The sequence below is a fragment of the Canis lupus genome, chromosome 1 (assembly GCF_003254725.2).
Source record: "Canis lupus dingo isolate Sandy chromosome 1, ASM325472v2, whole genome shotgun sequence".
Taxonomy (NCBI): Eukaryota; Metazoa; Chordata; class Mammalia; order Carnivora; family Canidae; genus Canis; species Canis lupus.
In genome coordinates this window covers 40,706,522-40,721,713 of record NC_064243.1, presented here as the reverse complement: position 1 = coordinate 40,721,713, position 15,192 = coordinate 40,706,522, and the positions used below count along the sequence as shown (strand labels likewise).

General features: G+C 46.1%; 1 protein-coding gene across 4 annotated transcripts in view; it reads right to left on the bottom strand.

The window, feature by feature from the left end:
- Positions 1 to 14,745, bottom strand: part of PPP1R14C (protein phosphatase 1 regulatory inhibitor subunit 14C) — an 86,277-nt gene extending 71,532 nt beyond the window's left edge. The window contains exon 1 of one of the 4 annotated variants that reach the window (XM_049115763.1): positions 14,255 to 14,745. In XM_049115763.1, coding sequence (XP_048971720.1) covers positions 14,255 to 14,575 — 321 coding nt within the window. In that variant the 5' untranslated portion in view covers positions 14,576 to 14,745. The remainder of the gene's footprint in view (positions 1 to 14,254) is intronic. The other 3 variants (XM_049115671.1, XM_049115735.1, XM_025422541.3) reach the window with 3 other exon arrangements.
- Between the last annotated feature and the right edge of the window lie 447 nt (positions 14,746 to 15,192).

Below are 15,192 nucleotides of genomic sequence, written 5' to 3'. Positions count from 1 at the left end.
GAAGTTTCACATGCAAATATCCTAGAGGTCTGAGACCTGACTGGCAGCTAAATGCTTTTAAAGAAAATCTCAGGCTAGTTTAGGTAATGTTCTATTTACCTAAATATACACGTTTTTATTTGAACGTCCATCCATATAAACTGGTTCTGGCAGAAGATTGCTGAATGCTGAACCATCTGGGGTTTGATGAAGAAATGGAATATTCTAGCTTAATGAAAGGCACTTGCCTACCGGAGATAGTACTTTTTTTTTTTTTTTAGTTGTAATTTTTGTAGGCTACTTTCATTATAGCAAGCATAATCATGTTTTAGCACAAATCAATGACTCATTTTCTCTTGACTTGTCAGAGAGCTGCCACGCCCTATCACAAACAGCACAAACAGAAGAAAAACCAGTTGACTAATTAGAATTGTTATGTAGAGTATTAGCTCATAAGAACTGAACAGAAAAAATCATCTTTACCAATCTGAAATCTCAACACCTTACCTATTTGTCTTGAAACAGAATTGATTCTATTAACATTTGCAGAAATGAATAGAACATCTATGTCAATTGTACTACTGACATAAAACATAAAAGATATGTACTCACTTCGGCAGCACATATACTAAAAAACATAAAAGACACTAACAGATGATTGAACAAGCAGCTCAGGACAAAAATATCCTTTAGTAGAAGCAAAAGAAGTTATGAAGGCCTTTGCACATTTTATTTAGAAGCATTATTAGAAGCATATTTCTTTACTTCTATCATGTGACAGGTAATATCTGATGCTTTCAAACATGCAGGATAAAATACTTACTTTGTAACCAATGTTTTATTTAAAGTGAGTTTCTAACTTTTAACTTCAAAATTCCATCCATGTGGACACCAGGAGAACGTAACAGCTCTAATACGAACTGTTGATGCAGACTTTACAATCCAAGAAATAAGTAGCACGCTTCCTATGATAAATACTTGAAAATCGATGGATTTGAGTTTTTCTAAAGAAATAGCTGAATCCTGTTAATGGTTCATCTAATAAACTGCAAACATAGAATGGAATCCTATAAACTGTTTGGCTAAGATGAAGCATATTTGAAAATGTATCAAATAATTAAGCAAAAGAGCCTTTTGCCCAGTATATGGGGCAAACGTGCTAGAATGGGTTCAGATGACCAGGGTTATGGGAGAAGATATTTGCAAATGACCTATCAGATAAAGGACTAGTATCCAAGATCTATAAAGAACTTATTAAACTCAACAGCAAAGAAACAAACCATCCAATCATGAAATGGGCAAAAGACATGAACAGAAATCTCATAGAGGAAGACATAGACATGGCCAACAAGCACATGAGAGAATGCTCCGCATCACTTGGCATCAGGGAAATACAAATCAAAACCACAACGAGATACCACCTCACACCAGTGAGAATGGGGAAAATTAACAAGGCAGGAAACAACAACTGTTGGAGAGGATGTGGTGAAAGGGGAACCCTCTTACACTGTTGGTGGGAATGTGAACTGGTGCAGCCACTCTGGAAAAATGCGTGGAGGTTCCTCAAAGAGTTAAAAAAGATCTGCCCTACAACCCAGCAATTGCACTGCTGGGGATTTACCCCAAAGATACAGATGCAGTGAAATGCCGGGACACCTGCACCCCAATGTTTCTAGCAGCAATGTCCACAATAGCCAAACTGTGGAAGGAGCCTCGGTGTCCATCAACAGATTAATGGATAAAGAAGGTGTGGTCTATGTGTACAATGGAATATTCCTCAGCCATTAGAAATGACAAATACTCACCATTTGCTTCAACATGGATGGAACTGGAGGGTATTATGCTGAGTGAAATAAGTCAATCAGAGAAGGACAAACATTATATGGTCTCATTCATTTGGGGAATATAAAAAATAGTGAAAGGGAATAAAGGGGAAAGGAGAAAAAATGAGTGGGAAATATCAGAAAGGGAGACAGAACATGAAAAACTCCTAACTCTGGGAAACGAACAAGGGATGGTGGAAAGGAGGTGAGTGGGGGTGGGGGTGACTGGGTGACAGGCACTGAGTGGGGGGACTTGATGGGATGAGCACTGGGTGTTATGCTATATGTTGGCAAATTGAACTCCAATTAAAAACAATGTAAAAAAATATATAAAATATATATATAAACTAAAAAAAAAAAAAAAAAAAACAAATGACCAGAGTTGAGGAGTGACACTGATGCTCTTTGTTTCCAAGTGTAAGTCTTCCTCTTTTTTCCTGCAGGCAATTTAAACTTGAGCATGAAACTAAGCCTCTTTGAGCCTCAGTTCTGTTGGGGTTTTTTTGTTGTTGATTTTTTTTTTATTTGTTTGAGAGAAAGAGAGAGAGAGAGCCCAAGTGAAAGGAATGGTAGAGGGAGAGGCAGACCCCTGGCTGAGCAGGTAGCCCAACACAGGGCTCGATCCCCAGACCTTGAGATCATGACCTGAGCCCAAGTCAGATGCATAAAGGCCTGAGCCACCCAGGTGCTACTGCGCTTCAGTTCTGTTGTTTTAAAAATGAGGCAGTTGGGCAGCCTGAGTGGCCCTGCGGTTTGGCGCCGCCTTCAGCCGGGGATGTGATCCTAGAGACCCTGGATCGAGTCCCACATCAGGCTCCCTGCATGGAGCCTCCTTCTCCCTCTGCCTGTGTCTCTGCCTCTCTCTCTCTCTCTATCTCTCTCGCTCTCTCTCTTATGAATAAATAAATAAAATCTTAAAAAAAAAATGAGGCAGCTACTGGGGTACCTGGGCAGCTCAGTCCATTAAGCATCTGACACTTGATTTTGGCTCAGGTCATGATCTCAGGGTTGTGGAAGTGAGCCTGCGCCCAGGAGGAAGTCTGTTTGAGATTCTCTCTCCCCCTCTGCCCCTCCACTCCATATGTGTGCTTCCCTCACCTCTCTAAAATAAATCTTTAAAAACATGAAGTAGCTACTTATATCACAGAGTCTTTGTGTAGATTGAATGGGATTATCTGCTGGTGCTTTATGGATTCTGTCATCATACAAAATAAACAAATATTATGAAGAGCAAAAAATTTTGCTTTCCAATTCCCACCACAATGGTCCATGAAAATCTTAATTTCTTTTTTCTATCCTGTCATGCATGTTCTAAAACTAACTACAAAATGTCATTCTAGGAGTAAATTCCCCAGTGAAAATTAATTTATTTATACATATTTATTCTAACTCTTATTTAGACTACTTTGTACCCTTTACCTTTTAAAAATTTTACTTCCAAAACCTGTTACTATTTTCCCTCTCAGATGCTCATTTTGTATCTCAAAACAAGGTAAGATAAATACCACTATTAGTTAATTATGAGCTGCCAAGATAAAGGACAAATAATTAGAATGGGAAAAGCCCCCCAACAGCCAATATTATAAATTATACATTGAAAATTTTTAAGTTGAATATGCCAGCTCTTAAAAGTTAACCCAATTACATTTTTTTTTTCAAAAAGGCAGATAGATACCTATGATATCTGCACTGCGAAGTTTTCAAATTTAACTTAGAAGTCAATAGTAGGACATGCTGGAGGAGGGAAGGAGGGCTTTTGTTTTGTTTAAAGATTTTATTTATTTATTCATGAGAGACACAGAGAAAGAGAGGCAGACGCAGGAAAAGGGAGAGGCAGGCTCCCTGCTGAGAGCCCGAAGGGAGATCCCAGGATCTCAGGATGAGGAGCCAAAGGCGGACACTCAACCACTGAGCCACCCAGACATCCTGAGGAGGGTGTTTTAAAAAGGTTTCTCAATTTGATTCTTCCTATCCAAAGCACATCACATAAGAGATCATGCCAAGAGAAGGATAGATACTACATTCTCACTTTAGTTACTGGAATTAGCTATGCAATTAGATGATCCCTTGGTGAACTAGCCTAATGCTTGTCTCAGGTTTGCTTTAAGAGAGAAAGACTCTTCTACCACTTTAAATATCACCCTCTTTTTAATAAATCTCATTTTTGGCAGCGCAGGGCTACCTTTATTATAGAAGCTCTACACGGTAGAGCTTAAAAACCCCAGGCCACCCTCCTTTTTTCAGATAAGAAAAGAAAACCTGAAAACAGAAGTCTATCACGAATATGACTTGCCAAGGTCATCAAGCTAATTAAGCAGCAGCCCAACCAGATCAAGTCTCACAGGGTCTTCCCATGTCATCCTGGGAACAATCGACATGTTTTGATTCCATAGATTTAATAGATGCCAACGAGGTCCCACAGTCCAAAAATAATATATCCCGCCCTGCTTTATCGATTTCTGAAGTTTGGCTGTTAAGAGATTACTTTCTCTTAACTTAAAACTTCACTTCCTATTAAAATAAAAGATAATTAAAGTATGTTTAGTCATTTACATTATAATGTGAGCAAATTTATCATACCTTTTCCTGAAAACAGGCTTTCAGTAAAGGAAGAAGCACAGAGCCACTTTGCAGGAAATAAACGTACTGAGTACACTAATATGACTGTGAACAGGACATAATCTCCACCCTCAAAGGGCTTGCAATCATATGGACACCTCCATTCTTCCCCTGTAACAGAAAAGGTTCCTTTCTTTTTCTTTTTTTTTTCTTTTTTTTTTTAATTTTTATTTATTTATGATAGTCACACACAGAGAGAGAGAGAGGCAGAGACACAGGCAGAGGGAGAAGCAGGCTCCATGCACCGGGAGCCCGACGTGGGATTCGATCCCGGGTCTCCAGGATCGCGCCCTGGGCCAAAGGCAGGCGCCAAACCTCTGCGCCACCCAGGGATCCCCGGTTCCTTTCTTTTTCTTTTCCTCTTACTCAATTTTAAAGGATCAAGGCTTCTTATTCCCCTTTCTTCATCTTTGCAAGTATCTGTTGGAATGAATGAACCAATGAACCAACCAATCAATCAATCAATCAATACTCCAAAGTCCCTTCCACAGTTTGCCCTAAAGATCCTTAAAAAAAGGAAAAGCCCTTCTTTGATCATTTTTTTCCTCAACCATAAAGTAGTGTTTTCGAGGCTAATCCACAATCTGGTCTCTTCTTTATTCTAAGCTTTTACAGTGTGGAACAGATTTCCAGAGCACCAGTGCTGACTCAGAAAAACCTGATGAGACTTTGTTGGCCTCAACTTTGAAAGCATAGGCAGGAATCCTGGCTCTCATTTCTTGTCCTATTAAGACTTGTGTAAGCCTGTTGCTCTGAATCTTATCTGCTGATGGAAAAGCACTCACCCCTTCTTTGCCCAACAAGCATTTCCACTCTCAAAGAACTGAACAATGGCTGTGCAAATAAAATAGGATTCTTGTACATACTGAAAAATTAAAATTATAGAGAAGTGTGGCAGTAAACTGTGATTACTTCCTTGGAAGACTTTCATCCCCCTGCCTCTGTGCTTTATCCCATTACAACTTCCTTTCTGTTCACAGCTTCAAAGGACTGCAAATATAATTCACAACCAGGGAAGAGAGCCGAAACTTTGAGTCAACAATGAAAGAGCAGACTTCTAACACAGGCAGAGACGCATTAGATTAGCCATGTTAATTTGGGACGTGTCTTTCTGAAATGTGCAATTCCAGAAGATGGTCTGGAGGGCCAGCTTCTGTTACACTGACTTGACAACCAGGTGCTGGACATCTCAGTACACCCAGGTGTGTAAGAGACACTGGGGCTGCAGGGATCACAAGATCCTGCCCTCACAAAGTTGCGAGACAGGATCACAGCAAGTGTTCCAAAAAAGGGGTAAACACAAGCCAGCGAAGGCCTGTCACCCAGCCTGCCAGTGAAGAGATACATCAGAGAAGCTTCATAGTGGAGATCCCCCAAGGGTGAGCTTGAAGAACAGCTAACAGATGGACAAGTAAGGTAGGAGAGGCAGGGAGAGATGTTCTGGCAGAGGGAAAAGCAAGCTTGAAGGGGTTCCTGTCTGCCCTGCAGTAGAATCTCAAGGCTCCGGGACAGAGGCAAAAGATAAGGCTACAGAGGTGGGGAGCGCGAGCCCCTGAGCCCTTGCTGTGGCCTAAGGGCTCATGCTTTGTCATGAAGGCAGCAAGAGTAAATAGGATCCAGTCTGGATTTCAGAAAAACACTTTGAATTGCCACAGTGAGGGGTAGCTGGAGGGGAAGGCTCTGACGGAGGAGGTCCCAGCCCAGGAACCAGAGACAGGTGTCTGTTCCTATCCCTTTCCTTGAGAGTGAAGTGGCCTCTGCCCAAGGCCTTGCTGCTCAAGCCCTCTATACCTCAGTTTCTTTTCCTACCTTGCAGAGTTACTGCAAGAATGGGGTATGCAGTGAGCACTCAATGAATGGAGCTGCTGGGAGCAGTGGCAGTATAGTAGCTATGTGCCTCTGGAGTCAGCATGACCTTAGACAGGGATGGGTAACAACTTCTCTGGGCTCGCTTCTTCCACCACAAAATGAAGAAACGAAGATACCACCACCCCTCCTAAAGTTATTGTAAAGTCTGATTGTGGGAGAGAGAATGTACAAGTCACCTGGCCCTCTGCGTGGAGCTATATTAGTGGCAGAGGTAAGCCGCCCTAACAGCAGCAAAGCAGGGGGCTGCTGCGGGCGGTGGTACCAGGCCACGTGGTGGTAGTGACTGGAGAGAACTGAGGTGGGAAGTGTCCATCAGTGAGAAATTTTGAGGTGTTGCACTAATGTGGCGGCAGCGAGAAGTCAAGGCACTAGGTTGCAAAGCTGTAAGGCGCGAGCGTCAACAAGACTTCGTGGCTGCCAGGTGAGCCGTGCAGGGCAGAGGCAAGGGGGAGGGATGCCAGCAGGCTCTCTGGCTGGGACATCCGTGGATCACAGCTCCTGCCATTCACCAGAGAAGGGAAGAAGGTAAACTCATTTGCAGACCAGTCAGCCATGAGGCTCCCATAGAATACCGAAGTGCAGTTGTCCATTGCAAAACTCTCTGAATATGTCTGGTCCTCAGAAAACAGATCTGGGCTAAAAATACAGATTGAAGAGTTGTCAGCATATGGCCAGCAACCGAAGCCACGGGAATATTCGTATCATCCAGAAAGAACGTGAGAGAGCAGAGGAAAAAAAAAAAAAACTAAAAGGCAGAGCAAGGCCCCAGAGACAGACCCTGTGCAACATCAGGCCAAAGAGATGGGCACAGAAAGAAAACCCAGAAGGGGGCTTGAAGAGTAGCTAGAGAAGAGTGTGAGACCCCCAGAGGCTGCCTCCGAAGCCAAAGGCTTCCACGGGGAGTGGCAAGGGTGCTCAACGAGGCAGGAGGCCGAGGCAAATAAAGACTCACACAAACCTCCCAGATTGAGAAACAGCAAGGTCCTCAGGGCAGCTGTGGTGGATAAACAGCATCTGTCATGGGTGGAGAAAGATCTGGAAAAAAGAGATGGAAAGAGGAGAAGGAGTAGCAACCACAGCCAAACAGGATTGAGGAAGAGGAGTGTTTCTCATGGCAGGTGATCGCCGTCGCTGTTTCTAGCAGGGGAGAAAGACTTGGGTTTGTGCACATGCTGGAGTGCCTGGGCCCGTGGGGAGCTGGGGTGCCCGGGCCCGTGGGGAGCAGGGCTGCAAAGCCATCCACAGCTGGAGGGTGATGGAGGGAAGAAGCCCCCTGATGGCTGCACCTACTGGCACAGGAGGGGGCCGGGGCCGGGGACCAGGCTGAAGGGAAGGGAAGAGCTCAGAAAAGTGGCCTGGAAAAGACAGGTGATGGTTTGAAATGGCCAAGTAGGGCACGGGAGACCAGGCAGTAAACGGCAAAATGAAATCGCGCGCACAGTGCAGGCACGCATTACGTGGGAAGAGACGGTTCAGACTTTACTCTTCCCTCATCTAGAAAGAGAGACTCTAAGGAGAGCTATCGATTAGGCAAGGTTTGCCCCTTGCTGCAAGGTCGTTTCAGAGCTGGGGGAAAAGCAGAAGACCCCAGAAGCAAACATGAATCCGAGGTGAGAACCACAGGCAGTGGTCGTTTGCCAAGGGCCACAGCAGCCAAGGAAGAGCAGGTGGGCAAGAAATCCAAGGAACATCAGATTCTCGAAAGAATTCTCTTGATCTAAGCTGACAAATCAATGCACTGCAACCACGATCTGTAAATTCCTGTTTGGAGCAAATAAGTCAACAAGGGTAGGTGTTACTTTTCAACAACGCTGAAACACAATAGTAATAATGCAAGAGTAGGATATGGATTACTGTAACAAAACCATAAATCTACTTTGTTGTCTTGTGACTCTAATAAAGAAATGCCACCAACTAATTCAATGCTGAAACATCAATGACTTATAAAACGTTTTCTGATGATTGACTCATTTTCGTTCATTCAAACAAATACTTCATAGTTGAAGAATTGTGCTCTGCCATACGAGGCCACCACAAAGAAAATCAACACCGATTGAAGTCTAATTTCTCCATATAGACATGAAAACCCAGAGGAACTTCCAGAATAAGGACGATTCCAGGAGAAAGGGGAATGATACAAGAGACTACTTGCCCACGTTCAAGTTCAAACATGTACCAACATCCCTGACCCCAAAGTATCCACACATCCTTCTCCAAATTCTACCACCAAATAGATGGGAGTGCCTTGTTTTCTCTTCCTTCCTGTCCTCTGCCCACATCATAGAGGATAAGCAATAGTTAATGTCTGGTTATGGTTCGAGGTACGACAGCGACTATGAGCCTATCACATTCCAGCTACTGTGTTCCATGGCTTTCCCATCCGGTCCTCACAACAACCCTACAAAGAGGACAGGGTGATCCCCTTAAACATAAGGGGCGGTGAGGCTAAGAGAGATTGAGGACCTTGCCTACTCTCTCACCACTTCTAAACACTGGGGCCATCATGTGACTTCAGGTTCTTCTAGCTGAGGAGCATTTACTCTCTTAACGACCGCCTCAGCCCTAAATTTTCCTAACTACTGTTCACAAGGGAAATGTGTAAAGTACTTTTCTTCCCTTGGCAATTTAGAATTATTTTATTCATAGACTTCTAGTATGTTTACTTTATTCCTTAATATTTTACAGATTGAGTTTACGGAGGTTTAAAAAAAAAAAAGCAGTTTTTTTTAAAAAAGGCTACTCACTCTCCAATACCCAAACAAATGGAGATCCACCAGATAAGCCACAAAACAAGTTCTAAGCAATAGTTTCTACCTTCTGGCTCAGGTACTAAGAAAGCAGCAAAATGGGGAAATGTGACATCGTAGGGTGGGAATCTGTATACAAAACCAGGACCTGAACTTAAAACTAGAAGCCTGATCCAGGTACAAGAACAACTGCCCTGACGGTGGTGTCTCCCCTACATGCAAGATCAGTAAATTGAGAGGTTCCAACAGCCACGCCTGGGGAGTGGGGAGTTTATGGAAGTTCACAGGTGCCTGGTTCTGTCCTGCCTTGAGAAGCAGTTCAGTGCAGTGGGAAAGGTGTATCTGAATTCCTGGACATGCAGGGTGTAAACTACAAAATGAAATCGTGCACACAGTGCATGCAATCTACATTTCGGTTGTAAGCCCTGGGGCAACTTTCTGACATCTCTGTGACTCAGTTTCTATATCCATAAAATGTGAATATCAGAAATTATTACTAGGACTACATGAATCATACCTGATGCATAGAGCACACTTAATAAACACCAGCTAATTCTATCACACATGTTTAGGCTTTTTCCTCTCTGGAGGAATATATTTTTTTAGGATTTATTTATAGATTCTAGAGAGACAAAGGAAGTAGGGGCTGAGGGAAAAAGAGAGAATCTCAAGTAGAGTCCCCGCTAAGCACAGAGCCCAACTTGGGACTAGATCTCATGACCCTGAGACCATGACCTGAGCTGAAATCAAGAGTAGGACACTTAACCGACTGAGCCTCTGGAGGGGTATCTTTAAAACTGCATGCCACTGTCCAAACTTGTGTTATGAAATCTATCTACTTATTTATTTTTAGAGAGAAAGAGAGCATGAGCTGGGGGGAGGGACAGAGTGAGAGTGAGAATCTTAAGCAGGCTCCACGCCCAGCACAGAGCCAGATGCAGGGCTCAATCCCATAACCCTGAGATCATGACCTGAGCCAAACTTAAGTGACTGAGCCCCCCAGGCATCCCTGAAACCAATTTAGAGGGTCACAACCAGCAATTCTGGAAAATGAAATAGAACAGAACATAGTATTTAAGCATTAATAAAGTCATATTTTGTATTACCTTTGTAATTTTTTCTTTAGAATACATAGTAATATTAAGTGGTGCTTTGTGAATCCATGTGTCTGTGAGTCCGGCAGCAATCTAAAGGGTATTTCTTACTAGGCTCACCATCAAAAAATTTGGAAAAACATGACCTACAGAATGAGTATGACAGGGAGTCAGGGAAGATAAAAAGGTATCATACGCCAGAAACCACATTTTAAAATGCAGACAGCTGCCACAAAAGGAAAGCCCTCCTAACTGGACCCTCAGGATAACCCAGGAAATGCCCTCAGCACACAAGTCTATTTACGGTGAGGCTGCTACAGGCATTTTAATAATCTGAGGTTAACAACAGGCTTTTATTTCCAAAGCAAATCAAATTGCAAAACTGGAAGTACAGATGTTATCTTTGATGCTGGGGCAAGATGAGAAAAAATGATATGACTTATCCAGTAAGCCATCTTGCAATACTTGTCAAAGTAGACACTATGCCAGATTCCAAATGCTCTTAAAAACTGTCTGGGTTTGGAAGAGATATGAAAATCTCTTTCTTAAAACAGAAATTCTTAAATGTGGATATAGATTCATCCTAACAGTTCCATTATAACCAAATCTCTAGCTGAAAATTTATCTATACAAGAAGATGAAATGGAGAACTATAAACACAACTAAGCATTTTAGAATTTATAAAAACATTTATCTCTATATCCAAAAGGCTACTTGATGTGGTGTTCAGCGATCCTGCCCTTAGAGTGGGTAAGGAGGGCCATGGTCCTAAGCCCTAATTCTCCCACACCCATCTTCCTGCAGATGTCCTATGACCGACTGGACCCACCCAACCAAAACTACTGTTCCTCTGTCTGGTTTTAGGCTCTGCTGCAGATCCCCAAAGTTTCCTGATCCAATATGAAGCCACTTCCAGGACATGAACAGGCTCCTCCCAGATCTGTCCTCCCAAGGGGGCCTCTACCACTGGTCTGAGGCAAAGGTATGATTGAGGGGTGACAAAGGGTATAGACAGAGATTGGGTATGCAAGTGGACAAAATGCTCTTCACCAGGTGAGACTGTACCATGGGTGGGAAGAAAAGGAAGCAGACCCTAGACCACAGGATTCTCCAGCTCTACATTCCAGCTTTGAGCTCTGGGAAGTTTGAGCATTCATAAGTCAAACCTAGCCTTCCAGACCACTATGAGATATCATTTCAAGGCAGGTAGATAGAATAAATTTTTTCTAATGCTTATTACATATTCATTATTTATAGATATTTAGGCATATGCTATGCGGGCCTCCATGTGTTCTCTTGCACGGACCTTGCAAACTTAAGAGGCAGGCCCGGTGGTTAGCATATGGGCTCAGAGCCACACTGCCATGGTTCATACTCCCACTCCCACTCCCACACCCTGCCCTCACCAACTCAGCGAGCTTGGGAAAGCCTCTTCTTACTGTGTGTCTCAGTTTCTTGGTCTGGAAAGCAGAGACAACAGCACCCTTCATAAAGTTGTTGCAAAGACTAAATCAATTAGTCCATACAGACTGTGAGAACAGCACCTAATAATTGCTCCACGGATGCTGTCTTTGTATTATTCTCCATACAAAATTGGTCACTGCAAACTTCTAGATAAGACCACAGCTAGAAACTTATTCTGTGTACTTCTTCTTTCCTACTCCTAATTTTAAATATCATGTTTTATGCCTCTCCAAAAGATCACTATTTTCCATTCTAAAAAGGACAAGTCATCCAACTGCTGACCTGCCTAATATAAGTTCTTCTGAAATTAAATATGGGTTCATCATCTCCCCCAACTTGGCAGAAAGCTCAGGCCTCTGGCCAGTTTGAAGTCTGGCAAATTTGCTTTCTGTTTCAATTGCATGCCATAAAAATTTGACATTACCAATTTTAAGTGTAAAAGGAACATTCCCTACCCTTTATATGCATGAGATTCAGCGCTATTAGCCAGGGTAGGTCCTTCTTGATTAAGAAAGTAAAGGCTGACATGCTGGAAGCCATCAGCAAGGAAAGGCTACCAGACCAGAGAAGCTAAGCTAAAAATAGAGCCCCCCCAGTGGAGAAATAGATGGAAGAAAATAATTCTTTATATGGCTACTTACAAGTCCACACATTTTTTATCATTAAAGTAAGATGTATCATCAGCTTGGTAATTACAAACTGCCAACAACCTTCTCAATGACCAATATCCCTTCAACCTAAAATGACAAACAACTTGAAGAGAAACACTTGCCACATCGTAATGACATGCTGGCAGCACATAGCCCTCTCTCATATCTCTAGTTGTTTGCTGTACGTCAGAAGGTCTAAAATAGGAGAAGAGATGCACAAGGAAAAGATTCAAGGTCATGTTTGCCCTTTAAAATATGTACCTAACCTCATGTTCAATTTAGTGAACATCCAATCTACCATTTCTCCCAATTATTCTGAAGAATTTTTCAAATATTTGATTTGCCAACCTGCTAAGGGGCCAGAACTCTCTAGTTTTCGCAACTACACCTAATTAGTCTCCCATAAAAGGAGGACTGCTAAAGTGCTGTTAATTTCAACAGTAGTTTTTCTATTAAATCTTCTCCAAATCCAAAATGGAGTATAAAGGTCAGTGTGAAATAAATGACAATGAACTGGACTCTACAGAGGCAAGACTGGGCACATCCATCCACCCAACAGCAATCCCATCTAAATCAAATGCAGTGTTTCTTGAAAGAGTTTCGCCAACTTCCCATTAAAAAAAAAAATCCCAGGAACATTTCCTATGTTGGCCAGTTTTTATTTAGGCAATTAAAATGGCTTTTTGGAAGAGCCAGGCTGGAGAAACAACATATTTTTACAAGCCCATTAGTCATATAGCCAAGCTTCATTATATCCTAATCATTCATCAGTAGTCCCTAATAAGGATGCTGTTGCCTCGTGCAATGAGAATACTAAGGAAAGGATGTGTTCACAATAGGCTATAAAATGTGTGAAAAACAGAATACCCCAAACCAGTAGAAAAGCCAATGAGTTCATCTGGCTTTCATTTTTTGCTGAACGGCTTAACAGCTGTATGAACACCAACCTGGCTATAACTTAGAAGCTATATCCTTAATTATTAATTCCCTTCATTCTCCCACCCTTCCCAAACTCCACGCCCTTAAGAGAAGTACAATACTTCATTCAGAATCGCTGTTATTAAAGACTCTCCTGGGGAATCATTTTGGCTTCGATCATTTTTCTAGCAGGCGTTTGTTACGGCTTATTCTAAATGTTTCTCCTAACATCAGGCATCTACGCGTCCGTCGGACCTGAGCGCGAACCCTAGCCCCTGAACCGTGGGAGGTCACGCTGTCGGGGCGGGCGGAGGGGAAGCCGGTGGATCCCGGGCATCCAGCACACCACCCACAGAGCTACCTTCCTTTCACCCAGGCCCCCTTCCAGGTTTGCCAAAGGCTCTCACTCTGCGCCCATCAATGGGAGCAACCGAGCTCGGCCAGGAAAAAAAAAAAGAAAAGAAAAGAAAGCTGCCTCAACAAAGCCCAACAAAGCCCGTTTACCAAGCCCAGCTTGGGTAAATGCAAGGATGAATTATGGGGACACGCGTCGGGGCTGGCTGCAAAAGGGAACGCTCTCATCTCATGATTTTGATATAGAATTTCAGGAATCCAGGGGTCCTCTGAGATCCCCTGGGCCTCTCCTCTCCGTTAGGCAGCTTACAGGTCCCTTCCCCGTTCCCTCCCCACAAAAATCAGGACGGCCAAGACCTCGCCAGGGAGGACTGCTCTGGGGTTAGGCGCCGCTGGGGTGAGCCCTCCCGAGCTCCGCTGCGTGTAGCTGCAGCTGGAGCCTAGAAGCGCCCCGGGCTCTGAGAAAAGCAATGCGCTTAGCGAGACCCAGTGCTCCCCGCAGCCATCCAGGGGGCACGGCTCGCCGGGCACACGGCATCTGCACCCGGACAGGAGCTTCCCGACGGTCGCGCCCCAGCGCCAGGGGGCACCCCGGAGAGAGGACGCCTGCGCCTCGCTCCCCGCGCCGGGTCCCCAGGAGGCAGCGGTGCGCACCCGAGAGCCGAGCCCCGGAGCACCCCGGTGCGGGCACCGCGGGGCGAGGGAGCCCCGACCCTCCCGGCCCCGCGCTCGGCTACCTCGCAGCCGTACAGCTGACCCAGCTGCTCCACGATCCACTCCTCCAGCACCAGCCGCTTCCGAAGCTCCTTGCGATCGTATTTCACTGTCACTTTTCCCTGCTGGTGGCGCCGCTGCTGCTGCTGCTGCTGCTGCTGCTGAACCTGCCCCGCAGCGGCCGCCGGGGCCACGGGCGCCGAGTCCTCCCGGGAGGAGCCTGAGCCGCTGCTGGAGCCCGGGCTGCCGCCGGCGCCGCCCCGGGGGCTCTGGAAGAAAACCCGCGCGCCGCCGCCGCCGCCGGCCCCACCGGCCGCCTCGCTGCCGCCCGTCGCCACCGACATGTCCCCGCGCGCCGGAGCCCGAGTGCGGCCCGGAGGAGCGGGGCAGAGCGCGCGCGGCGCCGCTAGCACCTCGGGCCGGGCAGCGGCATGCGACGGGCTCGGCCGCACCTGCTCCGCGCGCCGCGCACGCCCGGCAGCCCCGCTCCAGGGGAGGTCGGGAGGAGCGGCGGCTCCGAGGAGGACGGGCGGGGAGGGCGGGGGAGAGGCGGGGCGGGGACGGCGGCCTTAAAGACGCCGCGGAGGACCCTCGGCGTCCCGCGGGGGGGGGGGGGGTGTCTGGCGCCCGGCAGGCCCGCGGCCCGGGGCGTGGGAGGCGCGCGCGGAGGCGGCCGTGTGTGCGCGGAGGCGCGCGCGGCCGCCCGTGTGTGGACCCCGGAGAGGACGGGCTTGGCTCGGGGCCGGGCGGTGGCCCCGCGCGGTGGCCGCGGCCTCTCCTCCCGGAGACGCGCCCCTGCGCCCCCCGCGCGCCGCTGCCCCGGGGCGCACGACACCCGCCCCCCCAGCCGCCCGGGCACAGCGCTGCGGGGCGCAGGGGCCGCGGAGGGGCCGAGCCGCAGGTTCCCGGGGAGCCTCTTCGGATGGGGGCCGGGGCCGGGGGCGGGGGCGGGGGGGGCGTC